Source organism: Marmota flaviventris, chromosome X, assembly GCF_047511675.1.
Source record: "Marmota flaviventris isolate mMarFla1 chromosome X, mMarFla1.hap1, whole genome shotgun sequence".
Classification (NCBI taxonomy): Eukaryota; Metazoa; Chordata; class Mammalia; order Rodentia; family Sciuridae; genus Marmota; species Marmota flaviventris.
Window position 1 is genome coordinate 101,375,925 of NC_092518.1, and position 25,881 is coordinate 101,401,805.

Genomic DNA, 25,881 nt, shown 5'->3' on the forward strand with positions numbered 1-25,881 from the left:
GGTTTTGCAAATACCAAGCAATATATTGTATTATGATTCATCTAACAAAGAGTACTTTTAAAAGACTGGAATGCTTCATTATGGAATCCCTTTTTAGATCTAGGAATGTCATCAGAAAATACCACAAGCAAATGACTCCTGTCACAACGCGTCCTCCTATACATACCCATAATGGGTGCATGAGGATTACGTTCAGATTAGGATACTGTTTGCAATGAAGCAAGCCACATACTCCTGTACTTTATAAAACACTGGAGTGAAACCATATATAAGGTAAAACATATGGATGGCAGACTACAATATTTAAAATATCCAAGATTCATAGACATTAACAACCTCTCCATTACCATCTCCCATTTAGTCCTTTATCTTTCCACCTGCTTTATTAGTTTTCAAGCAATTTTCTCTGTGATATATATATTTTATTATCTGACTACACTTCCACAAAATGTACAAATTCCACAAATTTGTACAAAATTCCACAAATAAGGATTTGGCACGTTTTGTTGTTTTAGAACGTGAAAATGTTTAACATCTAGCAATTACATAATAAATATTTATTACATTGTAAACAAAAAAATGATCTTTTTGAGTAGTCCATTCTTTATTCAGTAATAATTAATGGACAATTACTACATGCACTACATTGCCAGACATAAGCAGTAGTAATGGGATACAATTCAATTTTTGTTAAATTTATAGAATAATTTGAAGAGAATTTCTCTTTTCCCAATATTTAGCCTTTTAATCAAGGACTAGGTTGTATTTCTCCATTTGTTAAATATCTTCTGTCCTATTTCTGGCTGGAATTTCAAAATTTTCCTCATATAAGTCCTTGACATTGTTGTTGGGATTATTACTAAATATTTATGTTTTGTGGCCATTTTAATTGTTTACCATTATATCTTCTAAATGGCTATTTCTGACACAGATAAAAGGTGGTTTTCTTTAATTTTATTTATACCCAACCACTTTTTACAATTTATTAACTCTCTCAAGTAAGTCTTTTCAAGATTTGGCTTTTATAGGTATATGAGCCTATCTCATATTTTTATGCATCTGTTTTTCATTGCATATATTTAAGTTAACAAAGCATAATGTTTTGATACAGATAGACATGGTGAAAATATTCCTAATGTCAAGTGAATTGACATATCCATCACATTTCATAAGGTGCCTTTTTTGCATATTCATAAAAGTACCTAAAATTTCCTCTCCTAGCAATTTTTAATAAATAATATGATATTACTAACTAGTGTCCTTATGCTATATTTCATATATCTAGACTTATTCATCATACCTAACTCTAAGTTTATACCCTATGATCTACTTCAACCCATTTCTTCCCACTACCCATTTTTGGAACCATCTTTCTACCCATTGCAGGGTTTCTGTTCTCACGACTAAAAGGCTCAGGGGTCACTCCAGTTAAACTGGGCTAACTGGGCTGCACAAAATAACCACACAAGAGACACAAATACCTTTTTCTTTGGGGTCGCTGTGACGGCTCCTCTGACCTTAAGGGTCTGCAGGAAGAGAGAGAGAGAGAGAGAGAGAGAGCATGCGCTGACCCCTTTTATTGAGGAGAAGCTATTCAAAAGAGGCAAGGGGTCAAGTTTCAGGGGGCTGAGTATCTTCATGATGTCCACTGTCAGCAGGTTGACTGACACCTGGGTAGGCCACACCCAAGGGCACAGTAAGAGGAGGGGACACACACAAGGCACTTCCATGGAAGATTCTATCCTAAACAGGGCAAGGGGTTATATTACAAAGGAACAGGTGAGCATAGCTTCACCCATGGGGCTGTAGCAAGACACACCCATGCACGAGACACCGACCACATTTCTGTGACTGAGCACCTCAGCACCCAGCCAGGGAGTGTGACCCAGTCACGTGCAAGGTTGGTCTCTCACACTACCCTGTTTCAATTTTGCCTTTTTTTGAAATTGTACATAAGTGAGATCATATAATACTTTTCCTTGATACAGTACTTTCTCATTTAGCATAAAGTATATGTAAATGACTATACACAGTATTTTTTCTTTCATACAGTACTTTTTCATTTAACATAAAGCCTTCCAATTTCTTCCATGTTGTTGCAAACAGCAGTATCCTTTTTAAGAATAGATATTAATTCCACTATGTCTGTGTGCACACCAATTCCTTTATCCATTTGTCCATTAAAATTTGTTCCCAAATCTTGGCTATTGTGAGTAACGCTGAAATGAACATGGGCACAAATATTTCTCAAAAGGTGTTGACTTCATTTCCTTTGGACATATACTCAACAGAGGGATAGCTGAGTCATGATAATCCTATATTAGTTTTTTGAGGAAGTGCCATACTGTTTTCTACAATGGCTGTACTAAAGTCCATACCCACCAGCAGTGTACAAGGGTCACCTTATATTTATATCCTTGCCAGAAGTTGTTACCTTTTTTCTTTCTGATAATAGCCATTGTAACAGGTGTGATGTAATATTGTGGTTTCAATTTGCATTTTTCTGATGATTAGTGATGCTGACCAACTTTTCATGTTGGCCAGTTGAATGTCATCTTCAGAAAAAATATCTACTTAGTTCCTTTTATTCATTTTTAAACCATGTGTTTTTTATTAAGTTTTGTGAGTTCCTTATTTTTTTAGATATTAACCTTTATCATATGTATAGTTTGCTAATATTTTCTCCCACAGGGCCTCACACATGCTGTGCAAATACTCTAATGGCAAGCTATATCCTGAGGCTTTAATAAATTTTATTTCGAGACAGGGCCTCACTAATTCAACCAGGCTGGCCTTGAACTTGTGACCATCTTGCCTCAGCCTCACAAGTAGCTAGAACTACTGACATGAGCCACCACAGCTAGCCAGAAGTTTCTTATGTGGATCCAACTTCTTAATTTTTGCTTCTGCTGCCTGAACTTTTGATATGGTATTCAAATCACTGCCAGGGTCAATATCAAAGAGTTTTTCCCCTACATTTTCTTCTAGGTGTTTTATTCTTTTAGATCTTAAGTACATTTAAAGCATTTAATTCATTTTTAATTTATTTTTGTGTATAGATTAAGGGTCCAGTTTTATTCTTTTTTTTCAGTTTTATTCTTTTATATGTGGATATCCAGTTTTCTCAGTGCCATTTTTCATCTAAATATTGATAATTTTTTATATCAATATTGGCCATAATTTATAGATATATACTAAATACTGGTGATTGTGAGCATACTTGTTCTATTGTTACTTAAGGAACAACTCTTAAATTTTACCACGGATAGTGCTGCACTGCTGGTAAGTTTCTATCATTAAATATGAGTTATTTTTTACTCTTAAAATATTCATTAACTTTTCAAACACTTCAGCATTTATTTTAGCACTTTCTTATGAGATCTCTTAATATAATGCATCTTAGGAATAACCTTCATATTGTACCATTCCCATGCTGAAATAAAATGTTCTTAGTCAGAAAGGGTTATTTTTTCATATTCCCAAATTTATTAGTTTTATTTTATTTAGAATTTGAAATCGACCCATAAATTATATATGCATATAAGTCATATTTTTCTCAGGTTTTGATATCTAAATTATGCAGCATCATAAAACTAGATGGGTACCTATCACTTTTTAGTGTTCTGGATCCAGTTATTTATAATCAGAATCATCTGTTTCTTTCGAAGGTATTTGTAATCAGAATGATCTGTTATTTCAAATGGGATCTTATTTATGATAAGAAAGGCCATAAAAGACTGAAATCAAGTCACTGTGTTAAAAACTAAGAATTATAAGACTAGTTCCCTATATCTCACCAGGCTTAGCTCACGTTACCATTCAATTACCTTGCCATCTATAAAGGTCCTAACTTAGAATTCAAAGGTATAAAGACACTTTCCGTTTATAAAATTGTCTAATTATTTAGTCAGACTCTATGTTAAATCTAGGCTAAAAATTCATTATTTGTTTTTGTTTCTGCTTTGTTTTTGTTTTGGGATTTGTTTTGTTTTGTTTTGATCAAGAAAGCAATTATAACGTGAAAGCTTTCTAACATAAAACTTCCTAAAGAAAGCCTGAAATTTGAAAGAACAATGATTTATTGGGCAAGATGCAAAAAGCACTACTCTAAAAGAAAAACTTTTACAACTGAACTTCAAAGAAAAAAACTGCTGCTCATCAAAAGATACAAATTTTAAAAAAATGGGAGAGCAAGCCCACAGATTGAAAGAATACTCATAGTATATACCTAAATATCCAGGATAAGTTGAAATCTTTTAAAAAATCAAAATAAAACAACCACCCATTTTTAAATGGGTAAAAGAATTGTAGTATGCCAATTTTAGATCTTTTGGACATATACTGAGGAATGGGATAGGATGGTGGTTCCATCCCTGGTATTTTGGGGATCTCCCTACTGCTTTCCTGAGTGGTTATACTGGTCTGCAGTCCCACCAGCAATGTACAGATGTCCTTTCTGCCTTCAGACTCTCCAGCATTTATTGTTGTTCATATTCTTGATCATTGCATTTTGATTAACCAGTCAAATACAAATTAATAGATAAATAAAAGGAAGTCTAGTAGAGTAGAAGGAGAATGGGAAAGGGGAGGGAGGACAGGAAGGAAAAGGGGGGAATCATGAACTCAAATCAATTTCCATGCAAGTATGACTTTGTCAGGATGAACCCAATACTATATATAACCATAAAGCTCTAATAATAATAAAAAATAAAAAAAACAAATTTAAAAGGAAAAGCAGATTCAAGGAAGAATTGAACATAAGCTTCTAAAAGAGTCCAAATACCTAATAAACATAAAAATACACTCATGTCATTACATATGAGAAAAATGCAGAGTAAAAACTATGAGTAACCACTACACACTCTGATAATGGCTAAAATTTAAATGAGAATAACAATAGCAAGAATTGGTAACATATGTAAATGTCTATCCTAGGTACCAACAATTCCACTCCTGGTATATAGCTAAAGAAAATGAGTGCGTATGTGCATATGCCAAAAAAAAAAAAAAAGACTATACAAGAATGTTAATAATGGTTTCATTTATAATTTCCAAATACTAGATGTAACATAAATAATTGATCAACAGGAAAATGGTTTAAGTTGTGGTATATTTTAAAATGGAATATTACACAACAATAAGAAAGAATGTACTACTGACACATGCAGCAATGAAATCAATATCTCCTCATCTACTCCTCCTTTATCTTTTTACCCAACATGGTCACACATCATCCCTGTTATGATTTTATTTTCTGTATCTTTGAGAAAGTCTATCTTACAGCTCCTACAAAGCTCAGTATCCCACCTTTGCTCAGATGATATTAACACATCAACAACAAGTACCTTTTATATATTTCTTTAATGTGATTATTACATAAAAATGCATTCTGTGGTATCTGCCAGATAACAGTGACCTTATTTATGTTACATTCCTATCTCAACCTTTCCCATCTTATCTTTCTTTTATAATACACCTGCATTTAAAGTACCTCACAATTCATAAACACAAACACAGTCACACATCACTTAATGATGGAGATATATTCTGTGAAATGCATCACTGGGTGATTTTGTCATTGCATTCACAACATAGTTCGTATTTACACAAAACTAGCTGCTATAAGTCAATCATTTGACATAGCCTCTTGATGCAATCAAGAGTCATGGTAAACAGATTATGTATGAGTCTGCTGACAGCATAACAACATACTATTTTATAGTATACTTTAAATATGAGAAGTAGTGCACTTCAAACTAATAAGTACAGTACATTCATAAACCAGTAAATTTGTCATTTACTATAATTATCAAGTACCTTATTCTATGCATAATTGTGCTGTACTTTTTTTGGGGGGAGGGTACTGGAGATTGAATGCAGGGGCACTCAACCACTGAGCCACATCCCCAGCCCTATTTTGTATTTATTTAAAGCCAGTGTCTCACTGAATTTCTTAGTGCCTCGCTTTTGCTGAGACTGACTTTGAACTTTTGATCCTCCTGCCTCAGCCTCCCAAGCCACTGGGATTATAGACATGTGCTACTGTGCCCGGTGTATGTGTTGTACTTTTATACAACAGGCAGAACAATCGGTATACTTATACCAGCATCACCAGAAATGTGAGCAATGGATTGCTCTATAATGTTAGGATGGCTATATCATTAGACAATAAGAATTTTTAGCTCCGTTATAATTTTATGAAATTTCTGTTGTATATGCAGTCTGTTGATGGAAATGTCATTATGTGGTATATGAATAAACCATATTTTTACATAATTTAAATCCCATATTTACATTTCAATAATACTAGCACTTATATATCACTCCCTCATACACTCTCTACACAAACACACACACACACACAAACCCAATGTTAACTTATTTAATTTTCACAACATTCTTGCACTATAGGTACTATTTTTGACCCCATTTCAAAGATGAGAAATTTGAGGTACAGAACATTAAGAAACTTCCTGGGGCCAGGGCTGTGGCTCAGTGGTAGAGCTCTTGCCTAGCATGCGTGAGGCACTGGGTTCAATCCCTAGCACCACATAAAAATAAAAACAAATAAAATAAAGGTATTTTAGAAAAACTTCCTGAAGCCTACATTGCTCATAAGCAGCAGAGCCAGAACACAGAAACATACTATTTTATGTTTATGTATTCAAACATACTATTTTAAGTAGCTCATCCAAACTGTACAATCAATTATCAAGAATAAGAGAAATTCCTTTACTTCTGAAAAACAAGGTTAGTTTTTTTTAAAAAAGAATATACTAGACAAATTAACAAGATAAATATAAATAATCCAATAAAAGGAAGAAACAATTGTGAAGAAATAATTTTAAAAGGTAGATATTTAACATTTTATCTCAATGTTTATGTTTCTTTAAACTATGAATTTAAAATTTTAAATTGATGTAGGAAGTTCTAAATGTCTCATAGGAATTCCATGAGACGCATTTAACTGGATTTTTAGTAACAGAAATGTACATGCAATCACAGGGCAATCCTATTTTAAAATAGGTTGTGGAGACTTTTCTTAAGTTATAGATACCTGTAGTTATTCACAGATATTCTTTTAAAACTGAAAGTTCAGATCAATAACTCCACTGACTGTATTCTAGGGGTTCACAATTTATACCAATTGTGTTTTCTAGTTATATTCTCTATTTTTCATTAGCTCCAGACATAGTCACTAACATCCCCTTCATTCCATTTCTTTATTACTCAATCATGCTGTTATTCATTCACACAGCAAATGCTTCTTATTCTATTCTAGGTATTTAACAAATATTCATTGAGTATAATTAGGACAGACATTATATAAATAAGGTAACTTGTTTCCATAAATATACCGGTTATGAAGTATTGCAGCAACCAATTCCCCTCTATGCAGATGATCCATCACCTCTAAAAGTTGGATAATGACCTGTTCAGAAGGAAAAGAAGCCAATATTTATTATGAAAGTCAATACTATAACTTCCAAAATTTGCTACTTTTTAATGTTTTTGTATATTTTGGGGTTAATTTAAAGGCAAAATGTGTGTTCTGGTACCTAATGCCCATATTACATCTTACAAAAATTAAGAAACTCACTCCATCAGAATGGCAATTATCAACAGTAAATATTGGTGAGGATGTGGGGAAAAGGTTCACTCATACTTTGCTGGTGGGACTGCAAGTTGGTGCAACCACTCTGAAAAGCAGTATGAAGATTCCTTAGAAAACTTAGAATGGTGACCATCATATTCCACCATCCTTGTTACTCCCCTCCCCCCTCCCTTTCCCTCCCACCCCTCTTCCCTATCTTGAATTCATATGAAGACTTGAATTGGATGTCAACATACTTAATATAAAAACAGAAATACAAAAAGCATGGTACTTATGTGTATTAAGAATTATAATGTAAATAATAATAATAATAATGTCACCCTAGATTAGGTAGAGGGAAGTGAAAGGAGGGGAAGGCAAAGGATGTGGGGATAAGAAAAATAGTAGAATGAAACAGACATTAGTACTGTATGTATATATGTGACTGTATGACCAATGTGATTCTACAATATGTATACTCAGAAAAATTAGAAATTATATCCCATCAATGTATGATACATCAAAGTATATAAGTGCATTCTACTGTCATGTATAACTATTAAAACAAATAAAAATAATAATAATAAAAGAAAACTTAGAATGGAATCACCTTTGGCATATACCCAAAGGACTTAAAATCAGCATACTATAGAGACAGAGCCACATCAATGTTTACAGCAGCTCAATTCACAATAGCTAAGATATGGAACCAACCTAGGTGCTCTTCAACAGATGGACGGATAAAGAAAATGGTATATATACACAATGGATTATTACTCAGCCATAAAGAAAACTGAATTTATGGCATTTGCCAGGAAATGGATGGAACTAGAAACTATCATACTGAGTGAAATAAACCAATCCCAAAGAAATCGAAGGCTGAATGTTCTCCCTGATATGTAGATGCTGACACATAAAAATGGAGGGGAAGGGAAGAATAGAAGTTCATTGAATTAGACAAAGAGTAAGGAAGGGAAGGGAGGGGGTTAGGAAAAGGAAAGACAGTAAGAATGGATCAGACATAACTTTCCTATACTCATATATGAATACACGGCTAGTGAAACTCCACATGATGTTCAACCAGAAGAATGGGATTCAAATTGGAATGAGTTATACTCCATGTACGTACTATGTCAAAATACACCCTACTGTCTTGTATATCTAAAAACAACAAATAAAAAACGACATAGACATTTACAATTATAACTAAATTAGAAGCTGCTTTTGCTAAAAGCACTATGTATTGGGCCTGCAGATGCCTAATGGATAAATAAAAGCAGGAAAAAAATGTTAAAAAAAGAAACTTAATCTTTTATAAAAGCAAAATAGTCTATATATGATTCACTCAATTGTGCATCATTAAATAGAATGACTAAATTTCATGTAAAGTCATTAATTAACAAGTATCCATGGAAATTCAACCAAGTATAGAGGAAGTTAGATTAAACAAAGAAACAGAAGGCCTGAGGAGTCTGGAAAGCTGGATTACACAAGAGAAGTTACCAGGAAAGAATTGAGGCAACTATTTGCCAAGTAGATACAAAAACAACACTAATTTTCTTGTTACCAGGGGGACATGGGGAGGTCTGAAAAGCCCAAAAATGGAGGCCACAATTTTAGAAGTAGATGCACAAAATACAGACTAGAAAGTTATAATATGTTATATCCTTAAAGACATAAAATAGTGAGTAATAATGTTATTGTTCTTGGCCTGGACAGAATTGGTGGTTGTTTTTATGGAAAAAGAGCAGGTGAGTGTTGGTAAACTAACCCGTATAAAATATATTTTTTTCCAGCAATACCAATAAATTACATTGCAAAGGTAAAGTATATTTTATATATTTATCCTATTTATTTCAAGTATACCAGGAAGCAAATGTATATTTTACTTAACTATTCCTTGTAAATAAAATCAACTTCTATTGGTAAGATAAAAATATATTAAATGCAATTATTTCATTCATAAAACTGTTTGCTATAAAGCTATGCAGACTTCAAATAATTAAGTAAGCCAGGGGGATTCTTCATTATCTCCAGCCCTTACTTTAAGGAAAAGTAGTAGAAGGAGAGAAAGTACTCTTATTTGGGGGGTCTTCATAACTCTAAAAAGGAAATAAATGCAATGACAATATAGAATTCATATTTATTTGAGCTATCATATCTGATTATAATCCTGTTATTATAAGAAATCAGGTAGCCAAACAAAATGAAAATTTTTAAAGCATCTTGAAATTAACTGACCTTAGATTGCCCTTTCTAAAAAGGCTTAAGTGGGACTGGGGTTGTGGCTCAAGCGGTAATGCGCTCGCCTGGCATGCGTGGGGCGCTGGGTCCGATCCTCAGCACCACATAAAAAATAAAATAAAGATGTTGTGTCCACTGAAAACTGAGAAATAAATATTAAAAACTTCTCTCTCTCTTTCTCTCTCTCTCTCTCTCTCTCCTATCTTTAAAAAAGGCTTAAGTGATGAGACAATTTTGACACGGTGAGAACTTTTTTTAGAGAGAGAGAGTTTTTAATATTTATTTTTTAGTTATAGGCGGACACAACATCTTTGCTTGTATGTGGTGCTGAGGATCGAACCTGGGCCGCACGCATGCCAGGCGAGCACACTACTGCTTGAGCCACATCCCCAGCCCCAACACAGTGAGAACTTTTTATTTTCTTTAGGATTCACATTTAGGGAACATTGAAAAGGGGAAAACCAACTATATTGAGATTACTACTAGGAATCTAATAATGTAAACTTAAGTTATTCATGCTCGGTTTCACTAACTGAATCTAGCATGAAGCACATATTCCCAAACTTAGGCATGCAAACTTTCTCTGAATCTCTGCTATGTTTTATGTCTCTCTAAATGTGTTATGGTGGAAACTTGATCCCCAATATGGCAATGATGGAAGCTGGGGTCTAATGGGAGGTATTTGGGCTAAGGGGGCATGGCACCACCCTCATGAATGGATTAATGTCATTATTGTGGGAGTGGGTTCCTTATAAAAGGACAAGTTTGTCCATCTTTTACACATATGTATTCATTCTCATTCTCTACCCCCCTGCTGGGAGCCATTAGCCAAGTAGGTATGACAATTTCCTTGCCAGCGTACCCCATGTTGCTGACATGTTGCAGCGACATTGAATGTAGGTGACCTTGCTCAAGGACCAAGGCAGATTAGGGTGTTCCCGGTTTTAAGATAATCGTGTTTAGGGCGTTCCCAGTTTAGGTTCCAGGTTTAAGGTTTAAGATTATTCCTCCCGGGAATAGGGCGTATCCTGCTGCCTGAGTTCCCCTTGATTTCTCATGGGATTCAGACAGTATATTTTGGAGATAGAAGCCCAGTGGAGGTGGATTTGGGCAGAGAACGTGGATTTCCCCAGAACGTGATTGTAGACGGCTGGTGTGAGTTCGGGAATAAAGAGTTGCTGTTTGAATCTACAAGCTGTGTGGTGGCTCGTGATTGTGTGCCCAGCCAGACTGCGGCATTTGTGCCCAGCCAGACTGTGGCATTTGGCGGCCCGTGCGGGGAACTTCTGAAGCTTAGAGGTAAGTGAAATTTCTCACCCTTGAGGAAGAGAGAAAGAATGGGTCACCAATTCAAAAAACAATGTGTTATTGTTTTGATTTATTTTGTTTTTATTTCAAGTTGCCTGTCCCTAGAAATTTCTCAGGCAAACTGGAAAAAATGGTTGACTAAAGGTTTGAAGTTTGTCGGCCCTGAGGAAGAGAAAATTGATACAATGATTTTTTATTCCGTTTTTGTTTCATTCAATTTCGGCTTTGTTTTGTGCTATCTTATTGGGTTGCGTTATCTTTATAGTAGATTAGAAATAAGTAAAAAACAAACCGAAAAGATGTTAAGTAAATTGTTAGAGGTTCAGACCATGGAGAAAGACATTTTAGATCAAACAAAAGAGAAGGTCTCTCGAGCTAGTCAGACAGAGGAAGAAAATTTAAAGGAAAAGGGGTTGTTAGGAAAAAGGCCACAACAGGAGGCTGTTACTAACTCCGTTTTATCACAAGAGGGCGTAATTCAACCAACAGCCCCACCGATGGAGACAGCTGAGTGGCCCTCAAACCCCGTAGTTGATAAATGGGATCCTGAGACAGGACCTCAAAGATTAGCATGCCCTGTACTTGAACAGGCAGGAGGGCAGCAAATTCACCGTGCATTAGATTTTAAAACAGTGAAGCAGTTAAAGGAGGCTGTAACAACCTATGGTCCCCAAGCTCCCTTCACAGTAAGCATGGTTGAGTCCATTACTAACTTGGACATGACGCCAGCAGATTGGGCTAGCATGTGTAAATCTGTACTAAATGGAGGACAATATTTGTTATGGAAGGTTGCCAATGAGGAATTTTGCACGGAGACAGCTAGGCGAAATGCAGCAGCCGGTTACCCTCAAAGAAATCTAGATATGTTGTTAGGAAAAGGACCTTATGAGGGTCAACGGCAACAAATTGAATATGATCCTGCTATATATGCACAAATTGCTGCAGACGCAGTTAGGGCATGGAAGACTTTACAAGGACATGGAGATTTACAAGGTCAGCTATCTAAGGTAATACAGAGAGCTAATGAACCTTACGCTGACTTTGTAGATAGGCTAATTCAAACGGCTGCCAAAATTTTTGGGGATACAGAACAAGCAATGCCATTAATAAAACAACTGGCTTATGACCAAGCAAATCGTTGCTGCAGAGAGGTTATTAGACCATGGAGACATGAAGATTTAAACACATATATTAAATTATGTAGAGATATTAATGAACAAGGGCAAGTCTTGGCAGCTGCAGTACAACAGGCTTTAGATGCCAGGCCAAAAACATGCTATGATTGTGAACAAACAGGACATTTTAAAAGGAATTGCCCCATAGGAGGAGGGTTTAACAAAAGTAGGTATCAAAGGAATAGAATACCGGGTATTTGCCCACGATGCCGTAGAGGGAGACATTGGGCTAATGAATGCCGTTCTCAAACCACCATAGAAGGTACTCCCTTATCAAAAAACGGACAAAGACCAGGTATTTATCCAAGATATCGTGGAGAAAGGCATCAGGCTCCATTGCCAAAAAACGGACAGGGGGGCCCAATGCTCCGGGGCCCACAACCACAAATATACGGGGCAGTGGAGGATCCCAGCAACACCATCAGGGTAGTGCCCAGGACACATTGTCCATTAAATCCCTCATCAGACAAACCCAAGGGAGCGCAGGGTTGGACATCTGCGCCTCTGCCAGAGCAGTATTAACTCCAGAGATGGGAGTTCAAATCATTCCCACAGGAGTAAAAGGACCTCTTCCCCAAGGAACAGTAGGCTTATTACTGGGACGTAGTTCATCTACATTAAAAGGACTTATGATAAGTCCTGGGGTAATTGATCCCGATTATGTAGGTGAAATAAAAATTATAGCTAGTTCTCCAAGAGGTATATCAGTAATTTCACCTGGAGATAGAATAGCACAGTTGTTAATAATACCCAGCCTACATAATAAATTTCCTAGTCATAGTGTAGAAAGAGGTTCCAGGGGATTAGGCTCCACAGGTGTAGATTGGGCTATGTTGTCTTTAAATTTAGATTCTCGCCCAATGCTAAAACTAAATATTCAAGGTCATGAGTTTAATGGGCTACTGGACACAGGAGCTGACCTTAGCATCATATCTCGTCAACAATGGCCAAAACATTGGCCATTACAACAAGCCACTCAAACGCTTCGAGGCCTAGGAGTGGCGACTAATCCCCATAGAAGTTCTATGATATTAGATTGGAAGGATCCTGAAGGATGTGAAGGAACTATACAGCCATATGTATTGGATCATCTTCCTATAAATTTATGGGGACGAGATGTCCTAGATCAATTAGGTTTGACGTTAACAAATAACATCAATCCTAATGTGCCCACTACTAGGGCTAGACAAGGCTTTAGGAAAGAAAAAAGATTAGGAAAACAAGGGCAAGGTATAGCAGCACCAGTACAAATAGATCAAGGAACAGACAGACATGGGTTGGATTTTCAGAAAGGGCCACTGAGACAATCAAAATTACTTGGAAATCAGAAAGACCAGTGTGGGTTCCTCAGTGGCCCCTGACTAAAGAAAAGACACAAGTAGCCCATGATCTGGTCAAACAACAATTAGCGGAAGGACATATACAACCTTCCATATCTCCCCATAATACTCCCATTTTTGTCATCAAAAAGAAATCTGGTAAATGGAGATTATTGCAAGATTTAAGAGCCATTAATAATGAGATGGTTATTATGGGACCTGCTCAATCAGGGATTCCTCAATTGTCTGCTTTGCCAAAAACCTGGCATGTTTTAGCTATAGATATTAAAGATTGTTTTTTTTCAATTCCAATTCATCCCGAGGATAGTCCACGTTTTGCATTTACTATCCCTGCATTAAATCATGAAGGTCCTGATCAGAGATATGAATGGAAAGTACTCCCTCAAGGGATGGCTAACAGTCCAACTATGTGCCAAATATATGTTAACAAAGCAATCCAGCCACTTAGAAATCAAAATCCTGAACTACAAATATTTCACTATATGGATGATGTATTATTGGCACATAAAGATAAAAACATATTGCTGGAATGTTATGCCACACTTACAAACTTATTAAAAAATTATAATCTAGAGATAGCAATAGATAAAGTACAATTAAATTTTCCAATTAATTATTTAGGAGTTCTATTATCCTCAACCATGGTCCGTCCACCAAAAATTCAAATACGAGTAGATCAACTCAAATCACTTAACGACTTTCAAAAGTTATTGGGAGACATAAATTGGATAAGGCCTTATCTAGGTATACCAACAGGAGAGTTGGGACCTTTATTTGATATTCTAAAAGGTCCATCAGATCCAAATTCACCCCGCATGTTAACTCCTAAAGCAAGAAAGGCATTAAAAATTATTGAAACATATATGGAAAATATGCATTTGGATAGAATTGATATAAGTTTGCCTTTATTATTTATTGTACTACCAACAAAAAATATCCCTACAGGAGTATTTTGGCAAGAAGGTCCATTATTGTGGATACATTTATCTTATTCTCCTAACACTATTCTTACTAGGTATCCTGAGGCTGTAGGACAATTAATACTCAAAGGAATAAAAGCAGCGAAGGGAGTGTTTGGAATTTCTCCCAATAAAATTATTACTCCATATACTATGGATCAAATTGATGAGTTAGCTAATGAGTTAAATACTTGGGCAATAATCATGTGTAAATCTAATGTTTCATTTGATAATCATTTACCATCTAATCCTTTGTTGTCTTTTTGGTCTAAGCATCCTGTAGTTTTTCCTAAAATGACAAGAAAAACACCTATCATGAATGCTCCAAATATATTCACTGATGGGTCAAATAATGGTACAGCAGCAGTAGTTACCCCTGATCAAACTTTTACATTTTTAGTACCCAAACAATCAGCTCAAAAGGTAGAGCTTAATGCAGTTTTACAAGCTTTTTTGATGTTTAAAGATTCTGTATTTAATTTATTTTCTGATAGTCAGTATGTAGTTAATGCTATAGTATCTCTTGAAGATGCTGGTAGGATTTCCCCTTCTTCTACTGTTTTCTCTTTGTTTTCCACTATACAAAGTCTAATCTGGGACAGAAAAGATCCATTCTTCATAGGACATATTAGGGCACATACAGGATTGCCTGGAGCCCTTAGTTTAGGCAATGATTTAGCAGATAAAACTACACATGACATACATATTTTCTCTACATTTGAAGAAGCTACAAATTTTCATAAAAGGTTTCATGTTAATGCTAATACTTTACAAAAGCGTTTTAAAATAACTAAGGAACAAGCCAGACATATAATAAAACAATGTCAAAATTGTGTGACATTTTTACCACAAGTTAATCTTGGAGTCAATCCTAGAGGACTGATACCTAACCATATTTGGCAGATGGACGTCACACACTTGCCAGAATTTGGAAAATTAAAATATTTACACGTTACAGTCGATACTTCTTCTGGATTTTTGATGGGCTCCCTTCATGCCGGAGAAAAAACTAAAGATGTTATAGCTCATTGCTTACAAAATTTTGCCACTGTGGGCGTTCCTAAACAGTTAAAAACCGATAATGGTCCTGGCTATACCTCTACCTCTTTTAAACAATTTTGCTCATCATTTGGTATTACTCATATAACAGGAATCCCATACAATCCACAGGGACAAGGCATAGTTGAAAGAGCTCATCAAACTATTAAAACATACTTATTAAAGCAAAAAGAGGGAATTGGAAAGGGGTATATATCCCCCAAAGATAAACTTAAAATAACGCTTTTTACTCTAAACTTTTTAAATTTGGATTCATCAGGACTTAGTGCTGCGGAAAGACATATATATCCAAAAAATGTACATAAGCCTAAAGTACTTTGGAAAGATATTCTAACAGGACAATGGAAAGGTCCTGACCCAGTGATTGTCTGGAGTCGGGGGTCTGTTTGTGTTTTTCCACAGGGAGAACAGCAGCCCATTTGGATTCCAGAGAGATTAACTAAAACAGTCTCTACAGATCGAAAAGAAGATGATTTGACTCAAATCCATAACAGCTGATATCCAGAACTCCAGCTTGGCCATTCTTACATCTGCGACAGTGATTAACCAGGATGCTTCTTTCAATAGCTATTTTATTATTGCATTTTTCCACATCATAAGGTTCTATTTTTATTTTTTGAGCTCATACAAACCTAGGTTAATGTTTTTCTGATCAGTTTTATTTTTTGACTGTGGAGTTTTTAAACATTGCAATGGAGATTTCACCTAGATAAAGCTACAAGGCCTTTACTATTTTCTTATGTGTTGTACGTTTGTGTACACTCTTGTGTTTTGTGTTGTATGTCTATATGTGTGTATGTCCATATTTCTTATATGAGGAGCGCTCATGAAAAAATGGATCCGAATTATTATTATTTTTATTCACGTGATTTAAATGGTTTAATTTAAATTAGGTAAACAGCTGTTAAAGATTGTTTTTAAAGGAGGTTAACAGATATGTTTGTTTACTAATTTAAATTAAGTAAACAGCTGTTAAGGATTGTTTTTAAAGTAGGTTAACAGATCTGTTTGTTTACTTTCACCTTTCCTTTTCATTATATTTAATAATTCTTTTCAGGATAATGTCTCTTTAGCATCATTGCCAGAATTCCTATCTCCATCCCAGTGCCGGTGAAGAACTCAACAAGTAATGCTCAATCAAAGAGTCAACTTACTTTGGGAGGAAACGGATTTTGGGAGGAAATGGACATATTGATAGAGTCCTCTGCTTTGAACTGCTTGTAGAACTTGCCTGGACTATGTAACTATCGTTTGGTGCAGCGAATTGTGGTAATGCTGGCATATCTTTGCTGATGGTGTCACTAGTGATGCAATTTTTATTTCCTTGCCAGCGCACCCCATGTTAATTGTGGTAGTGCTGACATATCTTTGCTGATGGTGTCACCAGTGATGCAATTTTTTCCCAAGGAGCCGTCAATCGGCTTGGTGTCGTGGCATTTCTGTATCCTCCTCCCTTCTGCTAGTGATGGTCTAAAATTTGGGGGCCAATGGCTTATGCTGGACCGGTAGTCAGTGACGGGTATGATCCAATTGCAGTGGTATCAACCTAAGACAGGAGGCTGACGCCTAAAGGTCAGTTTTCCGATGACGGGTAAGAACCATATGTTGAATTGGACAACCTACCAGGTACGGTCCATAAGCCACATTAACCTCACTCCCCCACTGGCACCAAGGCCAAATTTGGGGGCCAACAGAGGTGAGGCAAAGAACCTCACCCCCCCACTGGTGCATAGACCTATCCACAAGTATGGCTGTATGCTGGACCGGTAGTCAGTGACGGGTATGATTCAATTGCAGTGGTATCAACCTAAGACAGGAAGCTGACGCCTAAAGGTCAGTTTTCCGATGACGGGTAAGAACCATATGTTGAATTGGACAACCTACCAGGCACGGTCCTTAAGCCACATTGCTTGTTGTTTAATTAATCAGAAGGGGGGAGATGCTGGGAGCCATTAGCCAAGTAGGTATGACAATTTCCTTGCCAGCGTACCCCATGTTGCTGACATGTTGCAGCGACATTGAATGTAGGTGACCTTGCTCAAGGACCAAGGCAGATTAGGGTGTTCCCGGTTTTAAGATAATCGTGTTTAGGGCGTTCCCAGTTTAGGTTCCAGGTTTAAGGTTTAAGATTATTCCTCCCAGGAATAGGGCGTATCCTGCTGCCTGAGTTCCCCTTGATTTCTCACGGGACAGACAGTATATTTTGGAGATAGAAGCCCAGTGGAGGTGGATTTGGGCAGAGAACGTGGATTTCCCCAGAACGTGATTGTAGACGGCTGGTGTGAGTTCGGGAATAAAGAGTTGCTGTTTGAATCTACAAGCTGTGTGGTGGCTCGTGATTGTGTGCCCAGCCAGACTGCGGCATTTGTGCCCAGCCAGACTGTGGCACCCCCCCTCTCTCCCTCCCTCCCTCCCTCCTTCCCTCTTCCCCCTCCCCCTCCACTCCACCTTCCACCAAAGGATGATGCAGCAAAAATGCCCTTATCAGATGCTGGCCCCTTGATCTTGGTCCTTCTGCCTACTGAATGAATTTTATGAAGAATAAACTTCTTTCTTTATAAATTTGCCAGTCTCAGGTATTCTGTTATAGTAGCACAAAATAGATGTTTGGGGAAAAAAATTCCAACATATGAGAATGGGCCACCAAAAACAGAGTTGGCATAAAACCTAAGAAATAGGCAGGATTGCACCAGGTGCAATTTTTGGAAACTTATAGACAGAAGCATGTCTTAGGCAGCAGCAAGGCATTTATATTCCCATACCTCAAGGTAGGTGGAAGGGGGTTAGTTTATATGCTAAGCTAGACAAAGGTGAGCCATACCCAACTGGAATGCATCTGGCCTTCCTGAAAATCTATTAACATGTTCAACATCAGTTATGAAATACTCCCAACATCAGTGGCTAGCACAACTCACTTAGCTAACAATCTTAATGACTCCTTTTGTCCTATAGGGCTTGGGATGCATGCCTGGGTCACTTAGAATGCAAAATGGCAATTACAACCAAGATGGATGTAGTCACGTCAAACTGGATCAAACTGGATCCGTACAACAGATGGATGCAATTTCCTTGTTTCAACCAATACCCCTGCTGCACCTGGATCTCTAAGACTTGGGCTGTCCCTCTGAAATTTTCCAGATAGCAAAACTTCTAGTCTCCTGAACAGTAGGATATGGGGTGGTAGGACATGGGACTCCAGCCACTTACTATGAAGACTTCTAACAAATAAACCATGTTTCAAACTCATGACATTTTCCTATTTCCCACAGAGTAGATGACTCCAAGTTTTGAGATATTAAGAATTTTATTGCAAGAATTAGTTGGCCTTACTTACACTTTCATGTAAAATCAGATATTGAAGTGGTAACTTCTTTGCTCTAAGTAAAAATTAGTTTGAACTTCACATGACTCAATGCTTCAACTTCTGTTCTTTTTGTGTTCATGAGTTTTTCCATTTTCTTATTCTCATTTTAATGGAATTAATAAGGGAAAGTAAGTAAACACATATAAACAAATTTAAGTGGGATTTAACTTAAACCAATTTAAAAACCAGATTATTAAATATATGCATATATTTATATAAAATAGTCTGTATAAAATAAAATATTTTTATATATTAAATAGATTGATCAAGTATATAGACAGATAGAGATATTTGAACATTCATACTGGCCTCAATATGGGGGTTGATTAGAAAGAAAAGTATGAACACCAGTTAAAAAACTACTTCCAGAGTCAAGGCATGAGCTAAGAGCCCAGACAAGGACTATGAGACAGGCAAAGAAGAATTAGTATTTACTGACTAAAAGATCACTGACAAATATTACAGGGTTAAGGAGACATCAAAGATAAAATCATAAAATCTATTTAGGTAATGGGGATGGTATCAAATAACAGGATATAGAGAGGAAGGAAAAACATTGAAAGGAGAATAAAATTTGATGTAGATATATTTAATCTAACAAAGGACACACTAGGCAGTCAAGTGATGAGATTGGGAAGTATTATCAAGAGTGTTTTTGCCCTGAGAAGGCAGAATTCCAACGAAACAGAGGGAGACACAATAGCAAGAAAGAGATAGGGAGAATAGGTAATGGAAAAATTAAGGGAATTATGAGATAAAAGCTAAGAATTAATCTAATCCTCCTAATTCTAGATAGGGAAGAGGGGTGGGAGAGAAAGGGAGGGAGAAGGGGATTAGCAAGGATGGTGGAATGTGATGGTCATCATACAAAATACATGTATGAAAATTTGAATTTGGGGCCAACATTCCTTATTTACAAACAGAGAGATGAAAAATCTTGATATATATGTGTACTAAGAATTGTAATGCAAAAAAAAAGAGTACATGTATAATGGCATAAGTTGGCATGAACATACTTTATATACAGAGATGTGAAAAATTGTGCTCTATATGTGTAATAAGGATTGTAGTGCATTCCACTGTTGTGTATTTAATAAATAAACAAATAAAAAGCTAAAGAAGAGTAGTTTAAAATTATCCAACAGTTTCAAGTTTAGCTGAGATCAAGTAAGGTACAGCTGCTTGACTTGACAATTATAAATGAGTAGTGACCTTTTTAAAAGAGTAGTTTCAGTATCAATAAGGAGGAATCACAATATAGTGTTTTGAAAAAATAAATCATAAATTCTTTCAATATCTTGTGAGAAACTCAAATACAAAAATGTTATGGTAAGTATGGACGTTCAAATGACTAAAGGAAAAAAAAAGATTAAGTAAATTATTGGGGGACAACTGGATAACCTTTGCTTTGTTGTTTCTTTGGTTTTTTAAAAAGGATTTTTTTATTTTTAAAGGCATAAGTTTGTATATTACTTTCCTTCTCACCTTAAAACAAATTCCTAAAGGATTTTTGATTTAAAGGTCAAAAATATGAATCTGAAATAATACCCAAAGAAAACTCAAATGAATTTTTTATAATTATCCTGTAGAGAAGGCTAACCAACACTCCAAAACCAGAAATCTAATTACAGAAAATCTAAATGTCTATACTTCATATATATCAAAATCCAAAAGAAATTGATAAACTAGGAAATAACATTCACAATATACATGATAAACAACAAAGGGCTAATACTTTTAATTTACACACAAATTAATTAGTAAAAACAATAAAAGTGAGCACATAATATAAACAAGAAGCACATAAATGAAATACAAATAATTTTGAAATAAATAAATCCTATCTAAATGAAAGCACTGTATTCATCTATGAAACACATACAAACATACACACACATACACACAAAGTCGGTTTATATCTTTTATTTCTGAGAGGAATATGGGTTAGGGGGAAATGTGTACTTTTCATTGTATATTTTCTATACAAATTATTTTGAAATTAATAAAAGAAAGAGGATATGGCAGAAGAAATAAGGAGTGGACATGAAAGAGCAAACTTAAGAAGGTATGGTATCCTAGAAGACAAAATAAAGTGTTATATGAAGAAAGGCATAAATGAGTTGCCTAGCATGTGTGAGGCACTGGGTTCTGCTGGGAGCCATTAGCCAAGTAGGTATGACAATTTCCTTGCCAGCGTACTCCATGTTGCTTAGTGGAAGGACTCATGGAAATAGGACATTTTGCAGTGACATTGCATGTAGGTGACCTTGCTCAAGGACCAGGGCGGATTAGGGTGTTCCCGGTTTAGGATAATCGGGTTTAGGGCATTCCAGGTTTAAGATTATTCCTGCTGGGAATAGGGCGCATCCTGCTGCCTGAGTTCCCCTTGAGTTCTCACGGGATTCAGACAGTATTTTTTGGGAGACAGAAGCCCAGTGGGGGTGAATTTGGGCAGAGAATGTGGATTTCCCCAGAACGTGATTGTAGATGGCTGGTGTGAGTTCGGGAATAAAGAGTTGCTGTTTGAATCTACAAGCTGTGTGGTGGCTCGTGATTGTGTGCCCAGCCAGACTGCAGCAGGGTTCGATTCTCAGCACCACATAAAAATAAAATAAATAAAATAAAGTTAATATAAAAAAAGAAAGGAGTAAATGAGTGTGTCAGATGGTGCTGAGAGATTAAGAATTGAGAAATGACCATTCACTTTGGTTAAATAGGGACCACTATAGATCTTGTTAAAAGTACAATGTGTCAAAATGCATTCTACTGTCACATATAACTAATTAGAACAAATTAAATTTTTTTTAAAAAGTGGGTTATGTGGAATGACAAAGAAGAAGGATGACTAAGGTTGGTTCAAGAATGAATGAGAGAGAGGGGCTGGGGATGTGGCTCAAGCGGTAGCGCGCTCGCCTGGCATGCGTGCGGCCCGGGTTCGATCCTCAGCACCACATACAAACAAAGATGTTGTGTCCACTGAAAAACTAAAAAAAAATAAATATTATATTTGATAAAGGAGCTAAAAGCATGCAATGGAGGAAGGATAGCATCTTCAACAAATGGTGTTGGGAAAACTGGAAATCCATATGCAACAAAATGAAACTGAATCCCCTCCTCTCGCCATGCACAAAAGTTAACTCAAAGTGGATCAAGGAGCTAGATATCAAATCAGAGACTCTACGTCTGATAGTAGAAAAAGTTGGCTCCGATCTACATATTGTGGGGTCGGGCTCCAAATTCCTTAATAGGACACCCATAGCACAAAAGTTAATAACAAGAATCAACAAATGGGACCTACTTAAACTGAAAAGTTTTCTCTCAGCAAGAGAAACAATAAGAGAGGTAAATAGGGAGCCTACATCCTGGGAACAAATTTTTACTCCTCACACTTCAGATAGAGCCCTAATATCCAGAGTATACAAAGAACTCAAAAAATTAAACAATAAGAAAACAAATAACCCAATCAACAAATGGGCCAAGGACCTGAACAGAGATTTCTCAGAGGAGGACATACAATCAATCAACAAGTACATGAAAAAATGCTCACCATCTCTAGCAGTCAGAGAAATGCAAATCAAAACCACCCTAAGACACCATCTCACTCCAGTAAGATTGGCAGCCATTATGAAGTCAAACAACAACAAGTGCTGGAGAGGATGTGGGGAAAAGGGTACTCTTGTACATTGCTGGTGGGACTGCAAACTGGTGCGGCCAATTTGGAAAGCAGTATGGAGATTCCTGGGAAAGCTGGGAATGGAACCACCATTTGACCCAGCTATTGCCCTTCTCGGACTATTCCCTGAAGACCTTAAAAGAGCGTACTACAGGGATACTGCTACATCGATGTTCATAGCAGCACAATTCACAATCGCTAGACTGTGGAACCAACCCAGATGCCCTTCAATAGATGAATGGATAAAAAAAAATGTGGCATTTATACACAATGGAGTATTATACAGCACTAAAAAATGACAAAATCATGGAATTTGCAGGGAAATGGATGGCACTAGAGCAGATTATGCTTAGTGAAGCTAGCCAATCCCTAAAAAACAAATACCAAATGTCTTCTTTGATATAATGAGAGCAACTAAGAACAAAGCAGGGAGGAAGAGCAGGAAGAAAAGATTAACATTAAACAGATACATGAGGTGGGAGGGAAAGGGAGAGAAAAGGGAAATTGCATGGTAATGGAGGGAGATCCTCATTGTTATACAAAATTACATATAAGAGGTTGTGAGGGGAATGGGAAAAAAAATAAGGAGAGAAATGAATTACAGTAGATGGGGTAGAGAGAGAAGATGGGAGGGGAGGGGAGGGGAGATAGTAGAGGATAGGAAAGGTAGCAGAATACAACAGTTACTAATAGGGCATTATGTAAAAATGTAGATGTGTAACCGACGTGATTTTGCAAACTGTATTTGGGGTAAAATTGGGAGTTCAAAACCCACCTGAATCAAATGTATGAAATATGATATGTCAAGAGCTTTGTAATGTTTTGAACAACCAATAAAAAAATGAATGAATGAGAGAAAAGGAAAGAAACTACATACAACTCTTAACAAGAAGCTTTCTTTTAAGAATGAAATTATGGGGCTAGGAATATAGCTCAGTTGGTAGAGTGTTTGCCTTGCACTGGGTTCAATCCCCAGCACCACCAAAAAAAAACACAGAATGAAAGTATGGCATTTGCTGGTAAATGGATGGAACTAGAGATTATCATGCTAAGTGAAATAAGCCAATCCCAAAGAAACAAAGGCTGAATATTATTTCTGATATGCAGATGCTGACTCACAATAGGCAGGAGTGGGAGGTGAAGGTTCACTGGATTGGATGGGGAAGTGAGGGGAAGGGAGGGGGATGGGAAGGGGAAAGACAGTAGAATGAATTGGACATAACTTTCTTATATTCATATATGAATATGCAACCGATATAACTCCATATCATGTACAACAACAAAAATGGGAGGTTATACTCCATGTATGTAAGATGTGTCAAAAAAATTCTATTGTCACATATAATAACAAATTAAAAATTTTAAAAATGTAAAAAGAAGCTTTCTTTTATAAAGAACAGAGAAATGGATGATAGTTGAAATGAGATATAAGGTGGAAGTAATTAACATTTTAATTGTTTCATAAGGGGAGATATGGAACAAGTATATTTTAAAAGCATGACACTAAATAAAATGTAAACTAAAAAGTACAATAGCATTTGCATACATTTCAAAAGCACATAATCCTCCCTCTCTCCCACAATCCTCATTTTCCCCTCCATACACACATACGTGCATTGCTATGTGTGTGTGCATTTCAAACTGTCGAAAAACTATATCTAAAAAGAACAAATTAAAAATAAATACAAAGAGAGCCTTAAGAATGATAAACAATAAGTTTGGGATAGTAGTTGCCTCAAGAAAGAAGGGAGAAGAATTCAATTGTGAAGTTTGCTTCACCTGTATCCTTTTTTGTTAAGGATCTGAAACAAAAATGGCAAAAAGATAAAGTTCTACATGGCCAAATGGTGGCTACTGTACTCTGCTGTGTGCTTAAAATATTTTATTTAAAAAGAAATTAAAAGTAGAAACAATCTCTCTACCCTAAAATAGGGATTGTGTAGGTAAGCAGACAAAACATGATATCTAAAGGCCAGCATATTTTAAAAAGAGTTTTCAATGAAAAAAAAAGACATGACTAAAGTATAACCTGGCAGCATTATAATTAAAAAGACACACTTCTCCCTGGACATGATATCCTCATGAATAAAAGGGAAATTAATCATTACTCAGAGCACACAACTGACAAAGACCTAATTGCAGTTTCACCCTCAAAATATTCTACTTAGCTTACCAGAAATAAAACTGACAAAACTGCTTCTGATAGTTAGATATCTTGCATAAGTTCAAGTAATTTTGCTCATGAGGATTTCAGTAATTCACCAATCTAATATTTGTCAAGCACCTATCATACAGATAATATTTCAAATAGAGGTTCCAGTTTATGATTTAACATTTAATTAAAACTTACTGTATCACTCTTTCCTTCTATAAGAACCAATAGCTTTAAAAGTAATGAGGTTTGTGATATCAGTAACCTATTTCATACCACATAAGGTAAGTCCTGCTTATAAACCAAACTGATATTATATAAAAGACATTTTAGGGTTTCTATTATAGTCTGTCTTCAAGTAAAATTTTGATAAGTGCTGTGATAAGAAAAGAAAGCTGACAGAAAAGATTATTGAAAAATGCTAAGCACTACAAAAATCGAAAAACTGCAAAATCCAGAAAAATTGCACATAATTGCACTCCTCCAAGTCAAGTTATATATAGCAGCACCACTAAAAATTCAAAACTATCTTGAAATTACAAAATCAGAAGTTTAAGAAACAGAATTGTGTTCTTCGGGGTTCATTAGACAAATGTTGATATTTTTTAATGTCAGAGTGTTATAGAGTCATTTAGCTTACATTTCCCTACCACCTGTGGCACTGAGGCAGTCTTACCCAAAACAGCAGAACACTGACTGTTGTGCTGGGTGGTGATTATTCCCTACAGTTTTCGTCCACGTCCAGCGCAGAAGACTAACTGTTCAGTCACTCAAGGGAAATTCTCAGGGAGTTAGAAACAAAACAGACACACAATTTACCTTAAATGATGGCTCCTCTTGCTCTCTGCCTCAAGCTTCCCAGCGGGGTAGCGAGATCTACAGGAGAGGCTAATGAGAGAGAGCGCATGTGCAAGCATGCTTGGGCGTGGGCTTTTATTGGAGAACTCTAAATTCTGGGAAAAATCCCGCCCAATGAAGGTCAAGAGGGGCAGGGTTGCAAGTACAGGTGAGGT

The 25,881-nt window shown here is 36.2% G+C and overlaps 1 protein-coding gene across 2 annotated transcripts in view; it reads right to left on the reverse strand.

Annotated features, from left to right (window-relative positions):
- Positions 1-25,881, reverse strand: part of Klhl13 (kelch like family member 13) — a 195,504-nt gene that overhangs the window by 107,328 nt on the left and 62,295 nt on the right. For both annotated transcript variants that reach the window (XM_027932679.2, XM_071606845.1), the window contains exon 2: positions 7,359-7,432. In XM_027932679.2, the coding sequence (XP_027788480.1) occupies positions 7,359-7,408 (50 nt within the window). In that variant the 5' untranslated portion in view covers positions 7,409-7,432. The remainder of the gene's footprint in view (positions 1-7,358; positions 7,433-25,881) is intronic.